General features: G+C 37.0%; 1 protein-coding gene and 1 pseudogene across 3 annotated transcripts in view; one reads left to right on the top strand and one right to left on the bottom strand.

Annotated features, from left to right (window-relative positions):
- Positions 1-25,856, bottom strand: part of GOPC (golgi associated PDZ and coiled-coil motif containing) — a 40,020-nt gene that overhangs the window by 9,373 nt on the left and 4,791 nt on the right. For 2 of the 3 annotated variants that reach the window (XM_019418195.2, XM_019418197.2), the window contains exons 2-6: positions 10,636-10,800; positions 9,077-9,100; positions 5,725-5,900; positions 4,528-4,693; positions 1,345-1,440 (exon numbers count right to left, since the gene is read on the bottom strand). In XM_019418195.2, coding sequence (XP_019273740.1) covers positions 1,345-1,440; positions 4,528-4,693; positions 5,725-5,900; positions 9,077-9,100; positions 10,636-10,800 — 627 coding nt within the window. The remainder of the gene's footprint in view (positions 1-1,344; positions 1,441-4,527; positions 4,694-5,724; positions 5,901-9,076; positions 9,101-10,635; positions 10,801-25,856) is intronic. The other variant, XM_019418196.2, reaches the window with a different exon arrangement.
- Positions 14,134-15,127, top strand: LOC128777650 (glyceraldehyde-3-phosphate dehydrogenase-like; annotated as a pseudogene).

The raw sequence follows: 25,856 nt of genomic DNA, 5'->3' as shown, positions 1-25,856 counted from the left end.
AAGCATAGGAGACTGTTAAAAACTGAGAACAAACTGAGGGTTGATGGGGGGTGGGAGGGAGGGGAGGGTGGGGGATGGGTATTGAGGAGGGCACCTTTTGGGATGAGCACTGGGTGTTGTATGGAAACCAATTTGACAATAAATTTCATATATTGAAAAAAAATAATACTCGCTACTTAGGTAATGGTAAATATATTATTACAAGTATCAAAAAGTTTTCTCTGAATAAAACAGTAACATGCATGTGGTTTCTTAAACACATTCCAAAGCCAAAATATTGGCTAAACTCTTTTAAACATAAATAAAAATATTCTATGTATTAATATTCCACAGCACTGTTAGATTTTATCAACTCTACATCACTATGAATGGTAAGACATACCATTATTTTATGTACTACAAAAATCATTCTAAGAGTGTAATCTCAATTTCAGAGATACTAAAATGTGAAAAAATATGCAACAAAGAATTGATGAAATGCAGTTATTTGGTGCCTTTCATTTTCTAGCTTGTTGTGTGTGTATGTATATATATGTATTATATTTGTATATATGTGTATTACTTCTCCTAAAATTTATGCTCTTTGAGGGCAGTGCATTCAAAAAGGTAGGTAGGTAATCAATAAATCCTTAACAGATAAACTTGTTATTATAAAAATAATTTCTACATTAAGCAATACCAAAAAGCAAATGAACTTATATAGTTCTAAGTGTCTAAGTATTATACAGTGCCTAAGTATTACCAAATCAAAGATAGTTGTAAAGCCATCTTATTCATTCATCTGGAACAAAGCACTAAACAACAGCAAATGACTCCAAATATATTACTTTTTCCTAACAGGTTGCTCTCAGAAATGTTGCCCAAGATAAATGTTTGTAAAGGCATCAGATTTAGAAAGGATATTTGGACCCAAGAGCCAGTGAAATCTGACAGCAAAGAAATGAGACAAGAGAAAGATAACACATACACTCCAGAGAAAAGAACAATACAATATGGAGCCATTTAACACAGAAGAAAACAGATCCATTCCCAAAGGCTCCTAGAGGCAATAATAGGATATTGTATAGAACTATGACCCAAGGCATAATGAAAATGTTAAATTACACTGAAAAAAGTAATAATTTTACTAAAGTAGTACTTAATGGTCATTAGGAAGATTTACATACCAAAAAAAAAAAAAAAAAAAAAAAAAAAAGTTTACACAAAAGTGTTGGTGCCCAGGGGGATAAACTTATTTACTTAGAGAATATATCCAGAACGCTTTGTTTCCCAAGGATGTCCAACACAGAAGCATGATTAGACTACATAACTATAGAAAAGGAGACTGGAAGCACTACTTCTTACTGTAATTGAAATGCCAAGGCCTTCATGATCTTCCTTAAGGAGGAGAACTTTTCTAATTGGACCAACACCTTGGCTTTTCTTTAAAGAGTCTTGATCCTTATTAGGGGAAAAAAAGAAGAAAAATTAGTACTATTTAAAAGATATATCAAATAGAATAAACCCATGCTATATAAGTTGCTTTTAGAAATCTTTATTAATTTCTTGGAATGGATACACAGTAAAGTGTTAAGAAATTAATTACTAGGTAAAATGGGAAAATGAAAACAGTTGTTCTGTTAATATAGTGAAATGTATAGATGATTTTCTCACTCTTAGGGTAATTTTTTTATACTGCTCATCTTTTATTTTTTTATTTTATTTTATTTTTTTTTAACGTTTTATTTATTTTTGAGATAGAGAGAGACAGAGCATGAACGGGGGAGGGGCAGAGAGAGAGGGAGACACAGAATCGGAAGCAGGCTCCAGGCTCTGAGCCATCAGCCCAGAGCCCGACGCGGGGCTCGAACTCACGGACCGCGAGATCGTGACCTGAGCTGAAGTCGGACGCTTAACCGACTGAGCCACCCAGGCGCCCCTACACTGCTCATCTTTTAAATGGTAGGACATTACAAAGGAAACTATTGCCAGGAATGAACTGATGAGCACATATCTTCAAGAAATAAAAGTTGATAAAATGTTTATTTTCATTATAAAAATATCATAAAGATCTACAACCATTTTAACTAATGGTTCCTCACTGACAGTGCGGAGCCTGCTTGGGATTCTCTCCCTCTCCCTCTCTCTCTGCCCTTCCCACTCTCTCTCAAAATAAATAAATAAACTTAAAATATATTGGAAAAAGAAAGAAAAGACAAGAAAAGAAAAAGAATAGGAGGCCAAGGATGGAAAGAAACTTTTATGGAGTGAGGGAAAGAAATGGATCATTTAAAGGGAGGATTCTGAGATGGACCTGAAGAACTGAAAAACAAATTCCTAATTGGTTCACTAATTACTTTTCCATTCTACTGAGCTCTGGAGTCTACTTCTTAAATAAAGGACTTTACTCCATTAATAATTCTTTCTCTGGTACCTTTATTCTTTCCTTTCTGTTAAGCTCCAGCCCTGTTCTGCATATAAACAAATTCTAAGCCTTTTCCAGCTTTAAAACACTATCCACGTAAAAACATGAAACAAAACAAAATAAAAACCCTGCAATCACCTATTATTTTTATTATCTGCCTTCCATCTTTCCTTAACCTTTACACGAAGTCAAACCTAACTACATCTACTTCTTTGCCTCTCACATTCACTATTCCAGTCACTGTAATTAGGGTTTTGCCCCCACCTGCTCCATTAATTAAAACTGTCTTCTCTACAGTCACTGGCAACCAACATGGCTATATCTAATACACACTTTTTAGTTACTACCCTACTTAAACCTTGCACAAAATTGATACTGTTCATCACCCTACCTCCTTGGAACCCTCTTTTCCTTGGCTTCTATTATAGTACTTTCCCAGATGGCTTATATCTGACAGGTCCATCTCAGAATCCTCCCTTTAAATGATCCATTTCTTTCCCTCACTCCATAAAAGTTTCTTTCCATCCTTGGCCTCCTATTCTTTTTCTTTTCTTGTCTTTTCTTTCTTTTTCCAATATATTTTAAGTTTATTTATTTATTTTGAGAGAGAGTGGGAAGGGCAGAGAGAGAGGGAGAGGGAGAGAATCCCAAGCAGGCTCCACACTGTCAGTGAGGAACCCTATATGTGGGGCTCGAGCTCATGAACTGTGAGATCATGACCTGAGCCAAAATCAAGAGTCGGGCGCTTAACCGAATGAGCCACCCAAGAACCCCTATTCTTTTTATTTTCCACACATTTCCCTGGGTTAATCAATTCCATTGTTTTGATTATAACAGATAGATGATTTCCCTCATATTTCTTCAACTCAGACTTCTCCTAAATTCCAGAGTCATATATCCAATGGGACACATTTTGTTTGACCCAATGGGACCTCAAACACTACATGCTAAAACAAATCTCATCATATTTCCCCCCAAATCTTCCTTTCTTCTGTTTGCTTTATAAACGAATGCCATCATCTCACTGAACTGCCCACACCAAATACCTAGACTACTCTTCCTTCTCATTCACCTACTTAACCAAAAGCAGTTAATCACCAAGTCCTCTTGATGCTATTTCTCTCAAACCTGTCCTTCCTCTCAAATACACTTCCTCTTTGTCCATCACTCTCTCCTCAGCTTACTAAAGTATCTTCCTAACGTATCTCCTCGACTCTAATTAGGCCCTCTCCCGGTATATCCTCTTCACTATACCAAAGTAATTTGTCAAAATAATGTTAAATCTTCAGTCCACCATTTTATTAAAAAATCCCATGTTTATCAGATTAAAGTTCATAAGCCTTTATTTAGCATAATTTTTGTCATTTGGCCACTGCCTAGAAGTTAATGGTCCCCAATGTCTGACATTGTAATTCTCACTCTTTGCCCACCAAGTTCACGTACATATCAATTCTTCTTATGATAATCTTTGCAGAGGCAACAAATACTTTAACTGTTTAAGGCCATGCTTTATCTGGTATGAAGATATGCAAGCCATTGGGTAGGAGTCAGACATGCATAAATTTTATTATGGTAAGGCTTTTATTATCAGGCAGCTGTAGTAATGAAATTTAATAAAGATTTATCCAGATAGAAAAGCTCTTGTACAATGGTAGCTACAGAAACAGACGATTGGACACAGATCTCAAATTCCACCTTAATTCAAGACCAAACAGGTGTAAATGTTAGTTCAAAAACTACAGTTAAATCTAGTTACCAAAAACTATTTTATAAACTACCCCCCAAATACTTGCCAATTTATTAATACGACCACAAGTTCTCTGCTAAGCTTGAAAAACAAACTTAAACATGCCTAATTATGATCCAGGAAAACTCTGAAATATGAGCCAAAGTAAAAGTAATATATATTTGCTAGCAACAGTTAAGTTTTCAGAAACATCACTTTTAGGGCATTTCAGGATAAGTCAGAAAAGAACTATATGTATCTGCTCTAAGTAAGTTTAATTCCGCTTTTACTTTTTAAGTAATGGTTTTAAATACTACTAGAATAAAAAAAAATGGAAAGGATTTCTGACTAAAGAAAAGAAGAGGCTAAGTAAGAAACAGGAACAGAGCAAACATACGTGGCCTGGAGGAGCTTGCATTGGTCGTTTCAGATCATTACGTCCTCTACAGGCTCTGATCACAGTTTTGTGACGATGCAAATGTATTTCGGCTTCCAACTGGTTCCAAAGCTTATCATGAGCTGGTCCCTTCATATCTCGTCCTAGTAACTGTATTTGTTGGACCCTTTATATTGGGAAAAGAGTTAATTCAGTTAGTTTTTCATTACTATAATTTTTATTACAGAGAGAATTCACAAGAATTACTGAATGCAAGTAGCTTTTACATATACCTAAGTTAGTATTAAAACTACTATTCAGGAACCTCCTGATGGCTTTCAGATTTGTAAAATATGAAAACTCTGAAAAGAACAGATGTCTTCAAGGGAAAACCAGTTTTAAAAACAAAGAATGAATGAGACCTTTTCTAATCACATACTTCATTCAAATGCATCTAAAAAACAACTTTTGAGACTAATGTCAGTGAACATGTTTCATGTCTTGCGTGCAGTCAGGGCAGGGCAATAAAATCAGATACTACTGACTACTAGTCTTCACATGAAACTAACCGTACAAAAACATTTCTTTTAATGATAGCTTCTTTTTACAAAATGATTATTTTAAATATGGTAAAAGTTACTAGAAAATCTTCAACATGACAGAAATTAGTTTTATTTGCTCCACATCAGTTCTTAACATGATATCAAAACAAGGAGTAAAAAATTATTTACCAACAATAATAAATCACCAAAGTTTGTGAGTAGTTATTTGTAAAAAAATTAATGCAAGCAGAACTGTTTTATTATAATAAAATCACTGCCATTCAAACATGTTTTAAAGGGTCAAGAAAGATTGGGTTTCAACGATCACAGAAAAAATTTCTTATGGAAGTCATGCTGTATATGTGAACATCATCTTTTATGGTTTCAAGGCACGAAATGGCTGAAAAGTGCAGATCTGGAGTTATTAGCATTTCATAGTAAGTTCCTATCAAGTGTGTGTGTGCGCGTGTAAACCAGAAATATTTATGTAGTACAGCGAAATAAATCTACAATTTTTAATGCTATCAATATTAAGTTAACAGTAAGCTATAACAAACTGTAAAATAAGTCTTAAGGTAAAGATTAATGTTTCATTTATCACAAGAGGTTAAGAGTCAACCTCATTAAATACCCAATTCATTACCTAAGAATATAAGGATACCCGTTTTTTACACACCTTCCTGCCAGTTCCTTATCTAAGTACTTGGCAGCCAGTCTTGCCCCATAAACTTCAGCCTGGAGAACAGCTATATGTCTACGAAGGGCTTCATTCTCTTTTCTCAACAACTTCACTTCAGCTTCAAGTTGAGCTTCTTTCATTTTTTCTTTTTTGTTTGCTTCAAGCTCTCTCTCCTAATTAAAAAAATAAAAAAACCAGCACAATGTAATGAAAATACACTTAAGGCTTTTTAACAACAGACCAATTTCCTCAGAATACATAAAAGCGCACAATCTACGATACCAACAATGAAAGCATATGATAAAAGTTACCACTTTGTTTCTGTAAAATGGAACAAAGATTTGGACACAGTTCTTTTTAACTAGTACCAGAAGGTACTGGGACCACTTCCACATAAGATAATTGCATGCCTTGGAGTACTTTGACACTGAGGATACTAAGAGAGTTAGTCTTCTCTAAGCTAATATCATATACTAATAGGAGTGGTTTCAATGAATAATTGAATCTGCTCTCTATTTACTTTCTAAGAATGATGCAAGAACCTAGACTAAAATAAAAATAGTCACACTGGTGGTTGTACCCAAACATTTATTTAACTTTAATGCAACAATTCTATAAACAAGTCAAAATCCTTCAGTGGTGGAATAGATTCCACAGCTAATTTACCTGAGAGGACTACAAGAAAGTTGCACTGCTTAAATTAGAACACATATTCTAATTTTTTAAAGAACATTTGATGGAAAAAATAAATAAATAAAGAACATTTGGTGGTCATGGAAAAATGCTGGTAACAACTGCATTGAAACATACGTTAAAAAATTTCTCTACATAAGCATATGTATGGTACAGATTATCACTGAATTGGGGGATCTGACTCATCTATTTGTCCATATGTTAAAGTGAATGAAGAACTGTTTCTGAGGAAAACAGGGCCCCACTTGCCTATTATGAGGTAGGACGGACATCCATTTTTAGCTCTCATAAAAGGATACCATCGTATGCTCCACTTGGTAAACAGCCCATATATGTGAATCACAAGTGTTAGCCAGAGTATAAAACCTCAAGATCTTTGCCATCAAATTTTTATCACAAGCTCACATGTGAGAAATAATGTTCAATTTACCTTAAAATTATATAAAGTACAGTATGTCTATTCCTATAAATCAGGAGTTACTAATGTAAATGCCTTCAGGACCCAAACACAAAACAGACAGGCCGATACAAAACAAAGTAGAATGGAAAACAGAAGGTACAAAATCTAAAGGCAGTCAAGTTCAAATACACACACAAACTCTGTGGCCAAACAAAACTCTTCTGAGAGTTTAATAATGGCCCTGATAGATATTTTAAGTGTTACTTTTGGATCAAGAAAACTATCCAAACACTGTAAACTTCCATTTATTTATCCTAAGTAGAAGTGTTTTTACTGCCTTACAGAACTGTTTTTACCAACTCACTGATTCACAGAATCAGTGACAATGTGGCTATATTTGTTGACGAGCTGTGAAGACACTGTTTACTATGTCCCCTTTGTGAGACTTAAAAATCTAGGGGCACCTGGGCGGTCCAGTCAGTTAAGCATCTGACTCTTGATTTCAGCTCAGGTCACGATCTCACGGTTATGACATCAAGCCTCACGTCGGGCTCTTCGAGGAGTACAGAGCCTCTCTCCACACCCCCTCTCTCTGCCCCTCCCCATGCACGTGTGCACTCTCTCTCTCTCTGAAAATAAACTTAAAAAAAAAATCTTATTAAAAAAAAAAATCTACCTCAGCACCAGAAAGATTTTTATCTTGAGCAAATGGCAAGTGATAGTTTCTACTGTATGGGTACTGATTATTGTAATTATTTCCCTTTTTATTCTGGATATTAAGAAGCTGAGAAATAAATTCTAAAAACTTTTAACAACTCATGGAATATATTTTGGTACTAATTTAACTGTCTGCTTTGGTCAACTGTTCTGACAATAGTATATCAATAAATGATATAAACATCACTATATGATATATTCAAATACAAGGCTGTGAGTACCACAAACTTAAAACACAAAAACATAATATACAAGCTAAAATGAGTAACTACCAAATGTTGGATATACTTATCACGTCTTTGATTAAAAATACTTGTTATTACTATAAACAGAAGAAAATTAATTAGCAGCCTTTTTCAGCTTCTGTAAAAAAAAAAATGTAACCATTAAAACCTAACTTCCAGATACTGTTTTTAAAGAATTTGAAGAATAATCTAGAATCCTCCTTTTATAACAACTTTGGAATTACTAAAATTGCAATTTATTTCAGAACCTATTTCCTAAAAGGCAAGTATCAATTCCAAAAAACCCCCCAAAGTTTGGATAACATGAACAAAAATCTTTTTTATGACATTTACTGGGGTTAATGCTGTTTGTGTCAGAAAAAAGAGTTCTTAGAAGACCAGGTACTCTTTGGTTTATGGGCTAAATAAACTTCATGTTAAGAATTACCTACTTAACAATTACTTCAATGATCTATTTACATAATATTTATTGAATGTGAGAAACACATATTAAGCCACCACTTTGTCTTCACAATTCAAACACCTAATGAATCTGGCAAACTCTTAGGCCTAAAAATAACATTTGCAAGCATGAAAAGGACAAAGAAAACTGAAGTTAATCACTTTTAGATTTAAAAAAAAAAAAAAAAATTTTGTTAGCCTGTTTATTATTAGGTAACAACCAAGAAACTCATGTTGTATTTAGATAGTCAAACACTGTATTTTGAAAAGAAATAAAACCATAAGATAAATTGGAGGCTGATTAGATTGGGAGAGTGGGAAAAATATTAAGAACTTACATATTGTTATTTTCTAAAATAAATTCTGATAAGGAGTTTCAAAATTCAGTTGTTTCAAAGGCCACACAATTATTCCAAGACTACTAAAAGGTTATGGCACATGCAGTAGATGAGTAAGAAACCAACATGCACATTCTTTTCCTGGGGATAAACTCAAATAGAAGAAGAGGAAAAAGCTATTTCTGCTTAATGTATCTTTGAAATATTCAAGTGAGGAAACCAACTGCTCTTTTGAAGTAGAGGTTTGAGCAAGTTACAAGGCTCAGGAGTTGTCAAACATTGATGGGCTCTGCAAATAATGGTTATAAAATTACAAACAAAAGAAAAATCTTTAACACCATGTAGCGAAAAAGAACGAAGGGCCACCAACTGAACTTTTCAGGTACTGGCACATGAAAAAATCACCATCATGACCATCGTTTTCAAATACAAAATGACAACACGCAATATGCAAATAAGACACTAAGAACACTTCAGCATGACATATTAAAGCAAAACAGAAACGGGACACTTACCAGCTCCTCCACAGAGGGGACAGACTTAAGATATAAGAAAAAAGTTTCATAATTAGAAAAATGTCAAACAAATGAATTTATCTAGCGGTATAATCATTATAAGGAAAATTCCCATATGTTGAATATCATTTGGATGAAGTTCATTAGAACAAATATACTTGCAAATCCATAAGCAACAGTAACTATATAGCATTAAAATTTTTTGTTTTACCAAAATTAGTCAACTCAACTAGTTCAGTGCCTTTTGACTATAGCACCCTGATAAAGATCTAATGTTAACACTTCAATTCTTTTCTACTGAAAATGTACATTGTTGCTCAATGTTAATATCAAACATCCCAAAGAAGCAGTTACAAATCTAAGTCACTTCAGTTAAACAAAACAAGACTACCAACTTAGATCCATAGAATTTCTGAATTGTAAAGGTTTAAGGAGCATGTAAACATTCATTTAAATAAATTCTAACCCATCAGTATTAGAAACTAATCAACCAATCAAATGGAATTAACTGAAAACAGGGAAAACTTAAAAATGTATTACTATCATCATCCCATTTCACCTCTCCCAAGCTGTACCTGTCTTACTGCTGTGTCCCCTGTGGTCAACAAAGTGGCACATAGTGCACATTAATATATGAGAGATTAAGCCGACATGAGACTTAAAAAAATTTTTCTATTTAAACAACCTATATTATGAAGGCAAAGGTTAATTATGGAAAATTTATGTAATGAGTATTATACAAACATTACAAAACGTTTAGTGACAGGAAAAGTGCTTCTATGAAGAGCAACAGAAAAAATGTGCCACTGGTTGGCACCCAATTCCATTTTCCCCTTCATCCTTATTAACAGAACTCCAGTTTTACTGGAGGGGGTCATGTGACCAAATAAGAGGCCGAAATGCAAGTCCCAATAGCCAACGAGATGGCTAAACTGATTGGCAAAAATCGCTGAGGAGGGTTTCATGAAGAGTTCCTTAAAGAAGGCTAATGAAGCCTGGAAGCATCCTTTTGCCCTTTTCTTAGATTCTTCCTTCTTCCTGCCTGGAATAAAGAAATCCTAAAGATGGAAACTATGAGCTAAAAATGGCAGAACACAAGAGTAAAAAGAACCTGGACACCCAGTCTCTGTAGAGCTATCATACCAGCTCTAGACTACCTACCTCGGGGCTTGAGAGAAAACAGTTTGTACTATTCAAGAATAATCCTAGTGTTACTTGGATTTCTGTTATGTGCAGCTGAACTTAATCCTAACTGATCCAACAGGGGAAAAAAATGTTTATGTGTTATAATCACAAATATCTTTTAAATGTATGTACACAGAGATTTTTCAAAGAAGAAACAAAATCCTATTCTAAGTATCAGTTGCTTACTGATGTTATCACTTATCACCCCCAGGTGATGAGACAGTGGATGATCACGAAGATCTTTACATCTCCTGTGTTTTCTGAATTTCCCACCATGAGCACATATTACCTTTTATAGTCAAAAGCTTATTAAAAACCGTGCTCTTTGCCCTCTAAAATATATGTAAGTATATGTTACCTTCTAAACTACTTACCAGTTTTGCCTTAATGGTACCAGAGTCAACACTCTGGCCAGTTTGAGCATGAAGCTGCAGCTGAATAGAGTGCAACTGTAAAAGCTGATCGTGGACTTCCTTCTCCAGCACGACTTTTTCTGCCTGGGTCTCTGTCAGTTCAGATTTCAGATCTACCAACTGTGCCTTATGAAACAACAACAAAAAACATCAAGTAAGCTTAATTTTATTTTGACTCAAATAATAATTATTCAAAAAGGACACAGGCTACCTGTAAAATGAACAGAGGAACACCAGAATGAAGAGATGAAGTGACTGAGCTCTAAGACATCCATCTAAATAGTCATAAATGCAATAGCACAGGTAAGATACTGGAGTGGTAAGAGAACTAACTCTACCATCAACAGCATCTTCTTTTATTATTTTTTTTTTTTTCAGTAATCTCGACACCCAACGTGGGACTCAAACTCACAACTCCAAGATCAAGAGTTACATGTTCTTCTGACGGAGCCAGCCAGGTGCTCCCATAAACAGTATCTTCCAATACAGAATGCTACTTCCATTTTACTTTGCTTACTTTAAGAGGGCTTTTCACTGTTTCACCTTTACCTACAAAGTTTATGAAAATATAAAGGTATGGGATGGCTCATCATCCTTAGCGATAACATGTTTTACAGTGGTTCACTAACATTAATGGTGTATTAGAGGAGAGACCAGGAAGTAGCCACCCCAGAGAATACTAGCTCATATGAGCCCATCCACTATCTATCTAGTAATTATTTTAGGTGCTGAGGTGTGAACCACTGAGGTCACAATGGGCCTAAATATCAGAGTTAACTATAAGCTACAGTTAACTGTTACAACATAGCAGAACAACCCCTCAAAACCACTTATTCATTCAAGTTGGAAGTTTTTCATTTTTTACACTTAAATGTTTTATAATTGTGCACGGGATGTCTTGTGTGTCTGATCTTCCCAATCACCAGTAGATCAAAGATTAAGAAAAAGGCCTTAGTTTTCTATTTAATTCAATGTAACTGTACTAAGCATCAAGGGGCTCAGAACTATATTAGCTCAAGGAGAAAAAAATTGTGGAAAATAATTTTAGAATTATAGATTATAATTATTTATGTCTTGGAGAAGCTTTCTTATTTATTAACTGAGGTAATATATATGCAAACCAACTAAAGAAAAATGTGGCAAGTTACAGGCGTATTTAGAATCGGTCATCCCAAGGAATTCAAAGCAAAGGAAGATTTAAAGAGGGTTAATGAAGGAAAAAGAGTCTAGAGGTGCTTTGAAGTTAAGTGACAAGGACAAAATTGTAGTAGTAAAACAGTCTAGAGATGGAACGACCAGAAGAGGCAGAAAGAGACCAGAAGCAACTGAGGGAAATTCTCTGGGTATAAGCGACCAAAGGACTAATATACATCTCTACACCCCAACTGCACCAATCAGTGCCTAGGACATAAAAGATGCTCAATAAATATCTTTAAGTTGAGATGAATTCTAATACTGTAGAAGTGCTCTTGCATGCACACTCTCTCTCTCTCCCCTTCCCTCCAAACATACACATATACACACAGGCGCACTTCTTATCGTGAGTAGGAGAATGGGCACAAAGGGGTAAAGGGGACTGGAAGCTACAGGCTTTTAGTTACAGAATTTAAGTAAGTCATGGGATGGAAGGTACAGAATAGGGAACATAATCAATTGGTATTACCATAGCAATGTATGGTGAGAGACGATAGCTACACTTGTGATGAGCATAGCACATAAGAGTTGTTCAATCACTACACCTGATACTAATGTAATATAGTGTGACAACTATACTTCCATTAAAAAAAAAAATTAAATGCGAGGCACCTGGGTGGCTCAGTCGGTTAAGCGTCCAACTTCAGCTCAGGTCATGATCTTGCAGTCTGTGAGTTCAAGCCCAGCATCGGACTCTGTGCTGACAGCTCAGAGCTTGGAGCCTGTTTCAGATTTTGTGTCTCCCTCTCTCTCTGTCCCTCCCCCCTTTGTGCTCTGTCTCTCTTGCTCTCAAAAATAAATAAAACATTAAAAAAAATTTTTTAATGTAAATGCTAAAAGAAATAATTACATTAGTAGTTGACTCTGTTCTTTAAATGTAATGAACATATACAAGAGATTACAGAAGAACTTCATTTCCATTGCCTTCTAAAAGAGTGTGTAATACTTTTACAAATACTCCTAATTGAAAAACGTAGAAAAAAAAAAACCTTACATGTATGATAAATATGTCTTACAGATCTTCTTCCCTTTAACAAAAAAAAATGCCCACCAAAGAAAATTATAAACATTTATAATCACCTCTTACCAGACAATGTTCAGTACATTTTGAAGACTGCTCCTTTAAAGTACAACTAAGTCTTGCCTAAAAAGTTCTTCTTAGTCAAAACAAAACAACCTACAGGTTTTTACAGTGTTTGAAACAAGATAACCATAAAAGGAAAACAAAGATTTGAATAATATGCACTCTTTTTAAGCAATATGAAACTTATGCTAGAGTGAACCTATATGCAGAAAAGGTTTAACATTAAGTCATTTACTCTATAACAACCCTCACCTATTTTTTCATTACATTCACTTTCAGTCTGCATTTACCTTATTATAATATACTCCTCTATTCCTTACATTTCCTATAAACTGGAAGTTAGATCTAAAGGTTTAATTAGAGGCACCTGGCTGGCTCAGTCAGTAACACATGGGGCTCTCAATCTTGGAGTTAGAAAGTCAAGCCCCACGTTGGGTATAGAGAATACTTAAAAATTAAAAAAAAAAAAAATCTTTAAAGGTTTAATTAGATTTACTTACTAATTAAATCTTTGTGGCAAGGGATATACTGTATGTTTCAAAAGGCATACACTGCCTGGTAGTCCCACAATGATTTACCTTTCAAATCAAATATCTCATGAATCATTAACAATGGAGTAAAACTTCTGGAGTTAAGAGATTGAAGAGGCATAAGTGGTATTCATTAATTAATTCGGCAGATTAATATTCAAGTCAGAAATGATTTTAGGGGTGCCTGAGTGGCTCAGTCGGTTGAGCCTCCGACTTCAGCTCAGGTCATGATCTCACGGTTCGTGAGTTCAAGCCCCACATCGGGCTCTGTGCTGACAGCTCAGAGCCTAGAGGCTGCTTCGGATTCTGTGTCTCCCTCTCTCTGCCCCTTCCTCGCTCATGCTCTGTCTTTGTCTCTCAAAGATGAATAAACGTTAAAAAAACTTTTTTTTAATGATTTTATTCTAAAAGGGAAAACAAAAACAAAAACAGGGTAGTACACAGGTTTTTTGAATGTGGCCCATTACAAATATGGACTCTTCATTAAGTCCGTTAATTTCTCAAGAGGTTGCTCAACTTAAAAAGTAAGAAAAAATTCTTTACAAGGAGAACATGCAGATATTAAAATTCGAAGCCCAGTTTCTCTGTTCCTCCTTGTTCAACTAACAGTCACATCTCCTTGTGCAGTGCCAGCCAGATCCCTGAGAAAGGATGGTTAAGGTCAGAGAAAATGGATTTGGCCACATAGGACACCTGGTCACCAGGGCAGCTTTTAACTCTGGCAAAGTTAATATTGTTGACATCAATGACCCCTTCACTGACCTCAAATACATGGTCTACATGTTCCAGTATGATTCCACCCATGCAAATTCAATGGCACAGTCAAGGCTGGAAACAGAAAACCTGTCATCAGTGGAAAGCCTATCTCCATCTTCCTGGAGGGAGATCCTTCCAGCATCAAACAAGGTGATGCTGGTGCTGAATATGTTGTAGAATCCACTGGTTTCTTCCCTACCATGGAGAAGACTAGGGCTCACTGGAGGGTGGGGCCAAGAGGATCATCATCTCTACCCCTTTTGCTGATACCCCCATGTCTGTGATGGGCATGAACCATGAGAAGTATGACAACTCCTTCAAGATTGTCAGCAATGCCTCCTGTACCACCAACTGTTCAGCTCCTTCAGCCAAGATCATCCATGAAAACTTTGGAATCATGAAAATACTAATGACACAGTCCAGGCCATCAATGACACCCAGAAGACTTTAGGTGGCCCCAATGGGAAGCTGTGGCATGATGGTTAAGGGGCTGCCCAGGTCATCACTCTGCTTCTACAGCCAAAGATGTGGGCAAAGTCATCCAAAAGCTGAACAGGAAACTCACTAGTTTGGCCTTCCATGACCCTACCGTCAATGTGTCAGCCATGGACACCAGACCTGCTGCCTAAAGAAAGCTGCCAAACATGATGACATCAAGAAGATTGTGAAGCAGGCATTAGAGGTCCCCCTCAAGAGCATTCTGGGCTCCACTGGGGACCAGGCTGTCTCCTGTAACTTTAACAGTGATACCCACTCTTCCACCTTTGATACCTGCGCTGGCACCGCCCTCAATGACCACTGTATCAAGCTCATTTCCTGGTACGACAATGAATTTGACTATAGCAACCAGGCAATAGATTTTATGTTCCATATGGCCTCCAAGAAATAAGAGTCCCCTGGACCAGCCCCATTGAAAGCATAAGAGAGAGAGGGAAGCCCTCAGCTGCTAACGAGTCCTTGCCACATATCATCCCCTAACACAAAGAGACCCCTCTTGACCTTGACACAGTTTCCATCCCAGACCCTCTGAAGAAGAGGGGCTTAGGGAGCCCCATTTTGTCATCCACATCAATAAAGTACACTGTATCTTCCCAACAAAACAAATACAGTAAAATTAAATTAAATTAAATTAAATTAAAAGCCAATCTTATTTTTAAAACAAGTGTTTCATATTTACTTTAAATTTTGTAATAGTTAAGTAACTCTTTTCTAGTCCATGATATAAGCATTTTAGCTAAGAAAACTTAGTCACTGATAAATTTTATGTCAAAATTAGAAATTTACATATTTTATATAATGGTTATCTTTCTAATACCACCAAATTTTAGAATTCAAAGAGAACACAAAGACTACAATTATGACAGTTACTATTTACATAATGAAACCAAGGCCAATCAAAGTTGCTTTTATATCCAGGGCTACCCCACTGGTCAGCAGCAAAACAGCACTTTGAACCCAATTACTCCCAGAACAAGGTAGTGGAAGTGTTATCAAGCAGCTGGTCATAAGGAAAATAAAACTGTTTCTATAGCGACAATACATATGTTTAACTTACTAACAATATTCACAGCTACCACAAAGCAAGCATCTATATACCATATGGCAGGTATATACACACCACACATGATCTGTAATTCTTACCATACTCTCCAACTTTTTCTTAATAGTTAAGGAAACTGGAACTCATAGTTTAAGCAATTTACCAGAATCACACAGCTAGTAAGTAATAGACTCCAAATCGTTCTGACCATAGAAAAAGCCTAAGCATCTTTTACCTCGCTGTCTTACCCTGGCCACACTGTAACTCGTAAAGAGCCAAAGTTTAAAGGAAACAGGTGATTTCAACCTTCAACTCTTATTTAAATTTTCAAGTGATATCCCAAAAATGTTTTATTTTTTTTAAATATTTTTATCTTAGAGAGATAGCATGAGTGCACAAGCTGGGAGAGGGGCAGAAGGAGAGACAGAGAGAATATTAAGCAGGTTGCACATGCAGCGCAGAGCCCCACACGGGGCTAGATCCCACGACCCAGGGATCACAACCTGAGTGGATTCAAAAGTTGATGTGCAATTGACGGAGCCACCCAGGCACCCCCAAAAGTATTTTAAAAAGCAAAACCAAAATAGTTAAAAACCATGTTACATACAGACTTAATTTGGGATACGATCTTTTCCCCTTCCTGCACTTGATCTTGGGAGATTCATTTAGAGAAAAAATAAAACAAAAGCTGATCATCAAGATACTCTATCCCCACACAGTAAGGAAAAAACGATCTCATTCTAGGAGGGTCTCTGGGTCTTAAGACCATAGCCTTGGGGCACCTGGGTGGCTCAGTCAGTTAAGCATCCAACTCTTAATTCAGCTCAGGTCATGATCTCATGGTGAGATCGAGCCCTTTGTGGGGCTCTGTGCTGTTTGCAGGGAGCCTGTTTGGGATTCTCTTTCTCTCTCTCTGTCCCTCCCCAGCTCATTCCCTCTCTCTCTCTCTCTCTCAAAATAAACACATAAACATTAAAACAAATAAACATGGGGGCACCTGGGTGGCTCAGTCAGTTGAACGGGCGATTCTCGATTTTGGCTCCAGTCACAATCTCACAGTTTGTGAGTATGGCCTTCACTTCACGTGAGCCAAGCCATTTAAATCAACCACTGGTGAGATTTTCTAAAGCAGTGATTCCTAGCATGTGGTCCAGCTGGAATGGAGTCTGGAGATAGATGAAAATTTGAGGCATATTTTGCAAAGTAGGAATGAAGTATTCCCCAAAATGAAAAAGACAGGCAGTCTATCTAAATAACACTGGAGTATTATCATCACCACTTATTTGTATTTAATGCAGCCATTACTACTCTACTCTCATCTCATACTCTTTCGAAACATCCAAACTTTTCCAACAAGGTAATTCCTTTCTAAAATAATCCTTTATTACTAGATTCCACTGTGCAGCACCAAAACCAAAGGAATTTTTTGTTCAGTTTCCATTTTGTCCAGACCTTAATCCTCTATGTTATCTGCTAAAAATACACAACACTTGCATTTTTCTTTCTAAACATAAGCTAATTTTTACTTAACAGTCTTATGGAGAAAAATGACAATTACTTTAACTTAAGCACCCTTCAAAAACCTCTTTGGGAGAGGATCAGACTAAGACAAGAAATTAGCAAACATCAAGTTGTATGGCAGGGAACTTGGATGTAGCTCAGTCATTCGTTTCAGCACATCACTCAGCTCTTTTAGTAACATTTTAAAAGGGCCAATCTAGGAACCTAAAAAACCCTGGTAAAATATCTTTATTTCGCACATGAGGAAACTGAGGCTCAAAGATATTGAGTGGCCCCAAATTACAAATCGCATGGCATTAAAACTCAGACCTCCTGACATCTTTTGTAATCCGGCAGTAATAGGGACATGGTGACCAAGCAGTCCAGGGCCCCCAAATAAGATCACATCCCCAGACCTCAGACAGGGCTTTAAGCAAGAGACTCAGAACATTCCTCATCTAGCTAGCAACTCCTTCCCCGCGCCCAACAGTGGAACTCATGTGTGTGCACAGATAGACACACATGCAGGAACAGAGACACGCATACACATAAAAACATACATTCCCCAAATTGTTTAAGAATTACAAAAAAAATAGCTGACTCCAAATAGCAGCTGACCTGTAATGAACTGTAGCACAGAAAGCTGCTGATAAAGTAAATATAATCTCACCTACAAATTTACCTACAAATGTTTCTACACCTTCTGTTTTAAAGTACGTGCACAAAAGGTAATCACTTCACTAAAAAGAAACAAGTATGCTTTTAAAAGTCTGTATGTTTTTTTATGTTTGAAAATGCAGTTTAGGATGAAAGTACAGATTAGAATTTAAATCTCTAGCAATTATACCATTTAATGTCAATATCTAAGACTTATCATCTATACCCACCTATTTCCCGAAAGGCTGTAAAGCTCACAAGATAAATAAAAGAAATGTAAAAAATAAAAAAAAGGCTGTAAAGCTCACAAGATAAATAAAAGAAATGTAAAAAATAAAAAATAAAAATGTAAAAAAAAAAAAACTGCGCCTGGGTGGCTCAGTTGGTTAAGTGTCCGACTTCGGCTCAGGTCATAATCTCGCGGTTCATGAGTTCAAGCTCCATATCCGGCTTGCTGCTGTTAGCATGGAGCCTGCTTCGGATCCTCTGTTCCTCCTCTCTCTGCCCTTCCCCCATGCTCTCTCTTTCTCTCTCTGTTTCTCTCTCTCTCTCAAAAATAAAGTCAAAAAATAAAAATAAAAACATATAGAGATGGCAAGGTTTCACTAAAAAAATCCACCTCAATACAGTTTATTGTGTATTAAATTTAACAGTGAGTTTCCTATCAATAGGAAAACCTTTATATATTATAGAATTCTCCTTGACTCATTAAAAGAAGCAATGCCATTTTATCTGGTGAGACTCCTTCTTTCCTGGAACTAAACTTTTAAAAAAAAGTATCATAGGAATTGTTATATATATAGGATCCTGAGCGACAGCAAAAGCAGAACAGAGCCATTCTTCACAGGGACTTTTCTCCTGTGAAAAAAAGTCACAGGGAAAATGCAACTCATGAAAGCATTTTGATCCATTCCGTTTTTTCCTTCTACTCCTTCAACAGAGCAAAACAACGTCTCAGCCCTAATCTGAGTTAACCCATACCTCTTATAAAGAATCTCCCTCTGCCTTCCTGTTCCCCGCTGTGCCTGAAGTACTTAGCATTGCTCCAACCACCCAAGAGTACAGAAAGACAACAGATCCGATTCTAAAACAAAGACTGTGACCAAACAGAAAATATGTTCAGAGGTCAAATATAAAAACCTCCGCCACCCCTCAAGATAGGAAATAATATTCCTCCTTATTACAAGTCAGCTCCTGAAAGAGCCTGCACATCTGGCTTACAAAAGTTCTGTGAGAAAACTGCCTATTCGCTCCAATTCCCTCTATACAAGCATAAAAGACCACTAACTTCATCTGTCATCATTCTTCTCCAAACTGCTCTGCAGTTTAAGACCAGCAAACTTGTTTTTGTTTCTAAACTACATTCATTCAGCAAGTATTTATCAACTACCAACCACATGCCAGGCACAGGCTGGGCTCTAGGGAGACACTGGTAGGTGAAACAAATGGGGATCCCGGCATGCAAAGCGTGTAGTAGCCTTGTGCAGGAGGCGGCTTGTGAAGAAAATGAGTGGCATATGTAACAGCACTAATGGCATTATATGCCAGGTACTTTTTGGAACATATTCATACTTTAATTGTCTTAATCCTCATGATAATCCTCTGAGAGACACATTTTTTGTACAGAGAAGGAAACTGAGGTGCAGAGAAGTCAGGTAACTTGTCCAAGGTCATTACAAAGCAAGTAATATAATATATACTTACCAAGTGTAAGCTGTATGAAAGAAACTAAAAGAAGGGGATTCGTGGGGTGGGAGAGTACACTTACTCTTCTGAGAAGTGTTCCAGTTGTTGTCAGAGCAGCAATTCTCACAGGCCTGTGGGACCTTTTCAGGGCATCCACAAGGTCAAAACTATTTTAATACTAATAAAGCATTATTTGCCTTTTTCACCATGATGACATTTGTACTGAAGGTGCAAAAAGCAATGAGTAAAATGTGTTTGCAGTTAAAGAACAAAAAGTTCATTTAAGAATGCCCGTGATGAAGCAATAAAAATTATAAATTTTGGGGGGACGCCTGGGTGGCTCAGTCAGTTAAGTGTCCGACTTCAGCCCAGGTCATGATCTCACAGTTCGTGAGTTCCAGCCCCGCGTCAGGCTCTGTGCTGACAGCTTGGAGCCTGGAGCCTGCTTGGGATTCTGTGTCTCCCTCTCTCTCTGCCCCTCCCCAGCTCATGCTCACACTCTGTCTCTGTCAAAAGTAAGTAAACTTTAAAAAAAAAATTATAAATTTTTAAAAATCTCAACCCTTGAGTACTTCCTTTTAATATTCTGTGTGATGAAATGGGAAGTGTGCATAAAGCATACATGCTACATATCAAATCACGTTGTCCCAAGAAAAAGCACTTACGCAATTGCTTGAGTTGCAAAACCAAACTGTTTGCATGGAACACCATTTTTACATGAAAGAAGAACAGGGATCCTTGGGTGGCTCAGTTGGTTAAGTGTCCAACTTGAGTTCAGGTCATGAGCTCGCCTTTCGTGAGTCTGAGCCCTGCATGGGGCTCTGTGCTGACAGCTTGGAGCCTGGAGCCTGTTTCAAATTCTGTGTCTCCCTCTCTCTCTGCTCCTCACCTGCTCGTGTTTTGTCTCTCTCTCTCAAAAATAAATAAACATTAAAAATTTTTAAAAAAGAAAGAAGAACAAATACATTACTATTGGTAGACATATTCTTGACAACGATTAAGTGAATCTGTTACTTCAAGGCAAACAACTGAGAGTATTATTGCCAATGATAAGAATTTGTGTTTTCAAATGAAAATTAGAATTCTGGAAAAACTGAAGCTTGACAGCTTCCAAACACTTAAAGGATTTTCTGATGAGGCTAGTGATATTAACAAATATGACTTTAGAAAAAATTTTTTTTAATGTTTATTTATTTTTGAGACAGAGAGCAAGCAGGGGAGAGGCAGAGAGAGAGGGAGACACAGAATCCAAAGTAGTTCCAGATTCTGAGCGGTGAGCACAGAGCCTGACACAGGGCTCAACCCCAGGAACCATGAGATCATGACCTGAGTCAAAGTCGGACCCTTAACTGACTGAGTCACCCAGGCACCCCAACAAATGTGGTTTTTTTTAAATATTGTACAATGTGGTGTACCCACATTTAGAAAATCTGCATAACTCAGCAAACCAGTATTTTCAAATGACCAATCCATAATGTTAACATCAGGACTCAGTAAGAGATCCATTCAATGACTACATACATAGACCAATGTATTTTACTTTAACAGTGGATGAAAACTTCATTGATTAGAGTTTCAGACTCCACATTGTAACTAACCTTTAAGAAATTACCTTTTTAAAAAAAAAAAAAAAAAGTTTATTTATTTTGAGAGAGAGTGAGGGCACAAGCAGGGGAGGGGCAGAAAGAAAAAGAGAGAGAATCCCAAGCAGGCTCCACACTATTAGTGTGGAGCCCGAAGTAGGGCTCAAACTCATGAGCTGTGAGATCATGATCTGAGTTGAAACCAAGAGCCAGACACTTAACTGACTGAGCCACCCAGGCACCCCAAGAAATTACCTTTTAATATCAAAGAAAAATCTCCACAACTATCTGAAAAGGTTATTAAGATACTCCTCCCTTCTCTAACTATATATCTCTGTGAGGTCAAACTTTCTAGGCTACAACCCACGCCTCATATCACAAATGTTTGAATGCAGAAGCAGATGTAAGAATCCAGCTGTCTTCTAGTAAGCCAGATATTTAAAGATTATTCTTAAATGTAAAACAGGGCTACTTTTTTTTGGAAAGTTATTTTCTCATTAAAAATGATATCTATATGAACATATAATAGACTTACTGTTACTATTTTCAGCTGATACAGGAAATATTTAAAGTTTTCTCAGTTTTAATTTCTAATACAGTAAATGCCTATAGACCTAATCCACATTTTGGGGACTTCATAATTTGTAGAGTGGAAAGGGGTCCTGAGACCAAAAGCTTGTTGTCTTGAAGTGTGAAGGGAGGCCCATGTGGCTGCACCATATACAAAAGAGAAAAGAATGGTAAGATATGTCATTGAAGAGATATCCAGAGGTCAGATCATACAGCTTGACAGCCATAAGAAGTTTGAATTTTACTCATAGTATAATTGAGGCATTTTAAGCAAAATGACATGATCAAATTTATGTTTTAAAAAAGGGCAGCTGTGTATAATACAGGAAACAAAGTGAATGAATTATGACTGGAGGACTTTCAAAAAGAAACGGATAAATCTGTGATGTATTTTTGAAAGTTAAATTACTTTGATGTTAAGCTCAAAATGAAGTTCCAAGCAACATAAAATGTTTCCTGTTTCCATTTGCATGTTAACACAGTTGGTTCTATGATCAAACTGGAGGTAGGGTGAAGAGAATTAAGCTACCCTATATTCTAGAAATGTCACAAGTACACTAAGTCCATACACGATATGAATGCTTACACGATATGAATGTTTAATGTTACTTTTAGTCACAGTTTCAAATTTTTCTTAAAATGGAATACCATGAAATATTAACTTACAAATCCTATCCTTGTGGATCACATACCAGGGGAAAAAATGAACCTGCAGATTTAGTCATTCAACAATGTAGTGGACACTCTGTTAGATACCACGGATATAGACAGAAACCATCCCAGCCCTCGTGAAACTTGTATTATAGAATGATTACTGGTAATCTTTGAGGATTCATGGTAGAACACTAAAAGTGTTTCAAATAATTTATTCATTTAAATAAATATTTATTGAGTACACACTGTGTGCCAGGATCTGGAGACAAAAAAGATGAGTAAGACATGGATTCTGCCCTTCAGAATTTCACTGTCTGGTAAAAAGAGACAAAATTACACTTCCAATTATGACAGGGAGTGTCATAAGCACTGTTATAGAGCCCATGTGTGATGTACCAATTCAAAATGGAGTGAAAAAAAAAAAAAGGAAGCGAAAGTCTGGGTGATGTATGGAAGTGCTGAATCACTATCATCTACACCTGAAGCCAGTATTCCACTGTATGTTAACTCCCTGGAATTTATATAAAAACTTAAAAAAAAAAAAAAAAGCAGTGAAAAAGTCAGTCAGAAAGGAGAAATTTACCTGAGTACTAAAGAGATCAGCTAATATATAAAGTCTGAGAAGTGAAAATCCCTTGCAAGTGAGACAGGGATGTAAATAGGGCAGAAAGGTTGGTATTTAATGTGTGAGTTTCAAATTTCCAATTTTAAAAAGGGGCCAAACAACAATTCTATAATCCACATATCCGTCAACTGGATATCCATACTCAAAGGAATTGCTCACTACTCGATGAAGTTTGAAAGCACTATAGAGAAAAAAATTACCAACCAATTCCTAGAGACCAAAATGAGTTCACAAAGAGATAATATTCCCCCCACCTAAAGTCCGCTTTCCACAAAGCACTTGATATTATTTCACCTAAGACATAGTCTTGACCCTCCAAGAGATTACCTTCCAGAGGCAGAGAGATGTGGCAGCCACTAATGACAGAACAACGTAACAAATTTAACAGTCCAAGTGAGTTAAAGGTGTTATGACCGGCTCTGCCTATACAGAGCAGAGAGAAATGGAGTGAGGAAAGCCTTCACAGAGATGGTGAGGTAAGTGGTATCTTGAAAGATGAGTGGGTGTTTGATACTGTAGACAAAGGGGACAGAGAAGGCACTATACACAAAAGCCTGTGTTAAAGCAGTGATGCCATGCAAAGCCTACTTACAGAGCTGCAAATAGACCAGTTTTATTGAGAGGCAAAAGGAGCTAAGAAGGGGTGACAAGAGATAAAGACAGACACACTGGGCATTGATCACTATGCTAGAGTTTGAATTTTACCCAGTTAGTAAAAGAAAAGTATAAGTGAAAGAAGAGTGACCAGAATCAGAGTTGCCCTTTTTTGATATGAACAATTAAACTGAAATATTTTAGAATGACTCTGACAGTGAGGGGCACCTGGGTGGCTCAGTCGTTTGAGCGTCCACTCTTGATTTCAGTTCAGGTCATGAGTTCACAGTTTGTGAGATTGAGCCCCACGATTGGCTCTGCGCTGACAGCACAGAGCCTGCTTGGGATGCTGTCTCCCTCTCACTGCCCCTCCCCCCACTCACACGCGTGCTCTCTCTCTCAAAAATAAATGAACATTTTAAAAAATACTTAAAAAAAAAAGAATGATTTTGAAAATGAAAAGATGGTTTGGAGGGGGTAAGAAGCAATTAGGAGACTATGTTAGGAATATACAAGAAAGGATAAGAAACTTAACTACATACAATCTCCTAAACTCAACTCATCTTTCCTGCCAAACCTGCTCCTTCTCCTGGATTCTTTACTTCAGTAAATGGTGTAAGTCTCCTAGGGCTGTCATAACAAATCACTACAAACTTGGTGGCTTAAAAGAACAAAAATTTATTCTCTCACAGTTCAGGATGCCAAGAGCTCAAAACCAAGCTATTGGCAGGCCTGTTTCCTCCTGGATACCCTGAAGGAGAAACTGTTCCATGTATGTCTCCTAGCTTCTGACAGCAATCAGGATTGACAGCAATCCTGGGCATTTCTCAAGACTGTTGACATGTCACCCCAATCTCTGATTCTTCCTCCACATAGCCTTCTTCTCCATGTCTCTGTGTGTCCTGAGTGTCTCTTATCAGGACAATCTCATTAGATTTAGGGTCCACTCTAATCTGCTATGATCTTATTTCCACCCTTGAATTATTACATCTGCAAAGACCTTATCTCCAAATAAGGTCACATTCTGAGGTTCTGGGTGTATATGAATTTGGGGGGAGACTACTATACTCAAACAGCTACCACCTAATCCATTTCTCAAACAGAAATGTGGTGGCATCCTTAACCCCTCCTTGTCCTCATCCTCTGCACATACATAATTATTAAATCCTGTTTCTGCTTCTTTAATTGAAGGTTATTCCTTTTCTTCATCCCCATTACCATTTTCATTTCAATAACGCTCTTGTCAACACAGCAAACTCCTTGCTACAACACTGGATTATTACTCACATTACTGTGCTTGTTACTAAACAAGTATTGTTGGAGAAAGTCACACAACAAGGCAGACTGGCTGTATCATGAATTTATGATAACTAACTCCAAATAAGTCTCCAACATTGCCCGGCGGTCCCTCTATTTCTCTGGCCAACTGGCTCTTCCATTCTTCCATAACTATTTCAAATCTTTTCACTCTCTCCAAGCTCTTACTCTCACCCACTTTCAGCAGTTGTCCCCAGCTCCAATTTCACAGAGAACAAAGAAGCCATCAGACAAACACTCTCAACCTCCCACCTCCTGCTCTCACAGTCTCCCTCTCCCTCCAAGTGTAACAGCTGGCCTTTCAATGTGAGGCCATTCTCTCTACATGTATCTTAGATCTCCTCTTCATTCAGAAATCTTACTACTACTACTACTTACCCTTGTCTTTTGCTAGAATATTCAGCTTCCCTCTCAACTAGATGCTTCTCATTGGCTTATACACATTTATTGGCTTATACATGCAATACCCCCCTGGAATTCTACACTCCTCCTTCCTGCTACCTATCCAGCCACACTCACTCTTTCTGTCTGCTTTTCTCTCTACTTCCTCCTTCCCCCACCAGGCATAAATATGTGCTTTGGGAGAAACTGGTTTCTCTAGTTCTAGAGCTTTGGTCCCCTTACTTAATCCTGGTAAAATGGGAATAATAATAGTAAACCTATCACACAGGACTGTTGTGAGAATTACATGACTGAATATATGCAAAACACTAAAAGCAGAGCCTGACCAATATTAACTGATCAATAAGGTTAACAACATAACTATTAATAATAACTCATGTCCATCTATCTGTTCAGCCAACTGACATCTTGGAGTCATCCTAAATTCCCTCATCTCTCCATTCCAATCCATTTCTAGACTTTATTTTTACCTCCCAAGTCTCTCTTGTTC

Source organism: Panthera pardus, unplaced genomic scaffold (assembly GCF_024362965.1).
Source record: "Panthera pardus isolate Hobbes unplaced genomic scaffold, ASM2436296v1 HiC_scaffold_17, whole genome shotgun sequence".
Classification (NCBI taxonomy): domain Eukaryota; kingdom Metazoa; phylum Chordata; class Mammalia; order Carnivora; family Felidae; genus Panthera; species Panthera pardus.
The sequence above is the reverse complement of the archived record's forward strand: the minus strand, read 5'-3'. Positions and strand labels throughout refer to the sequence as shown.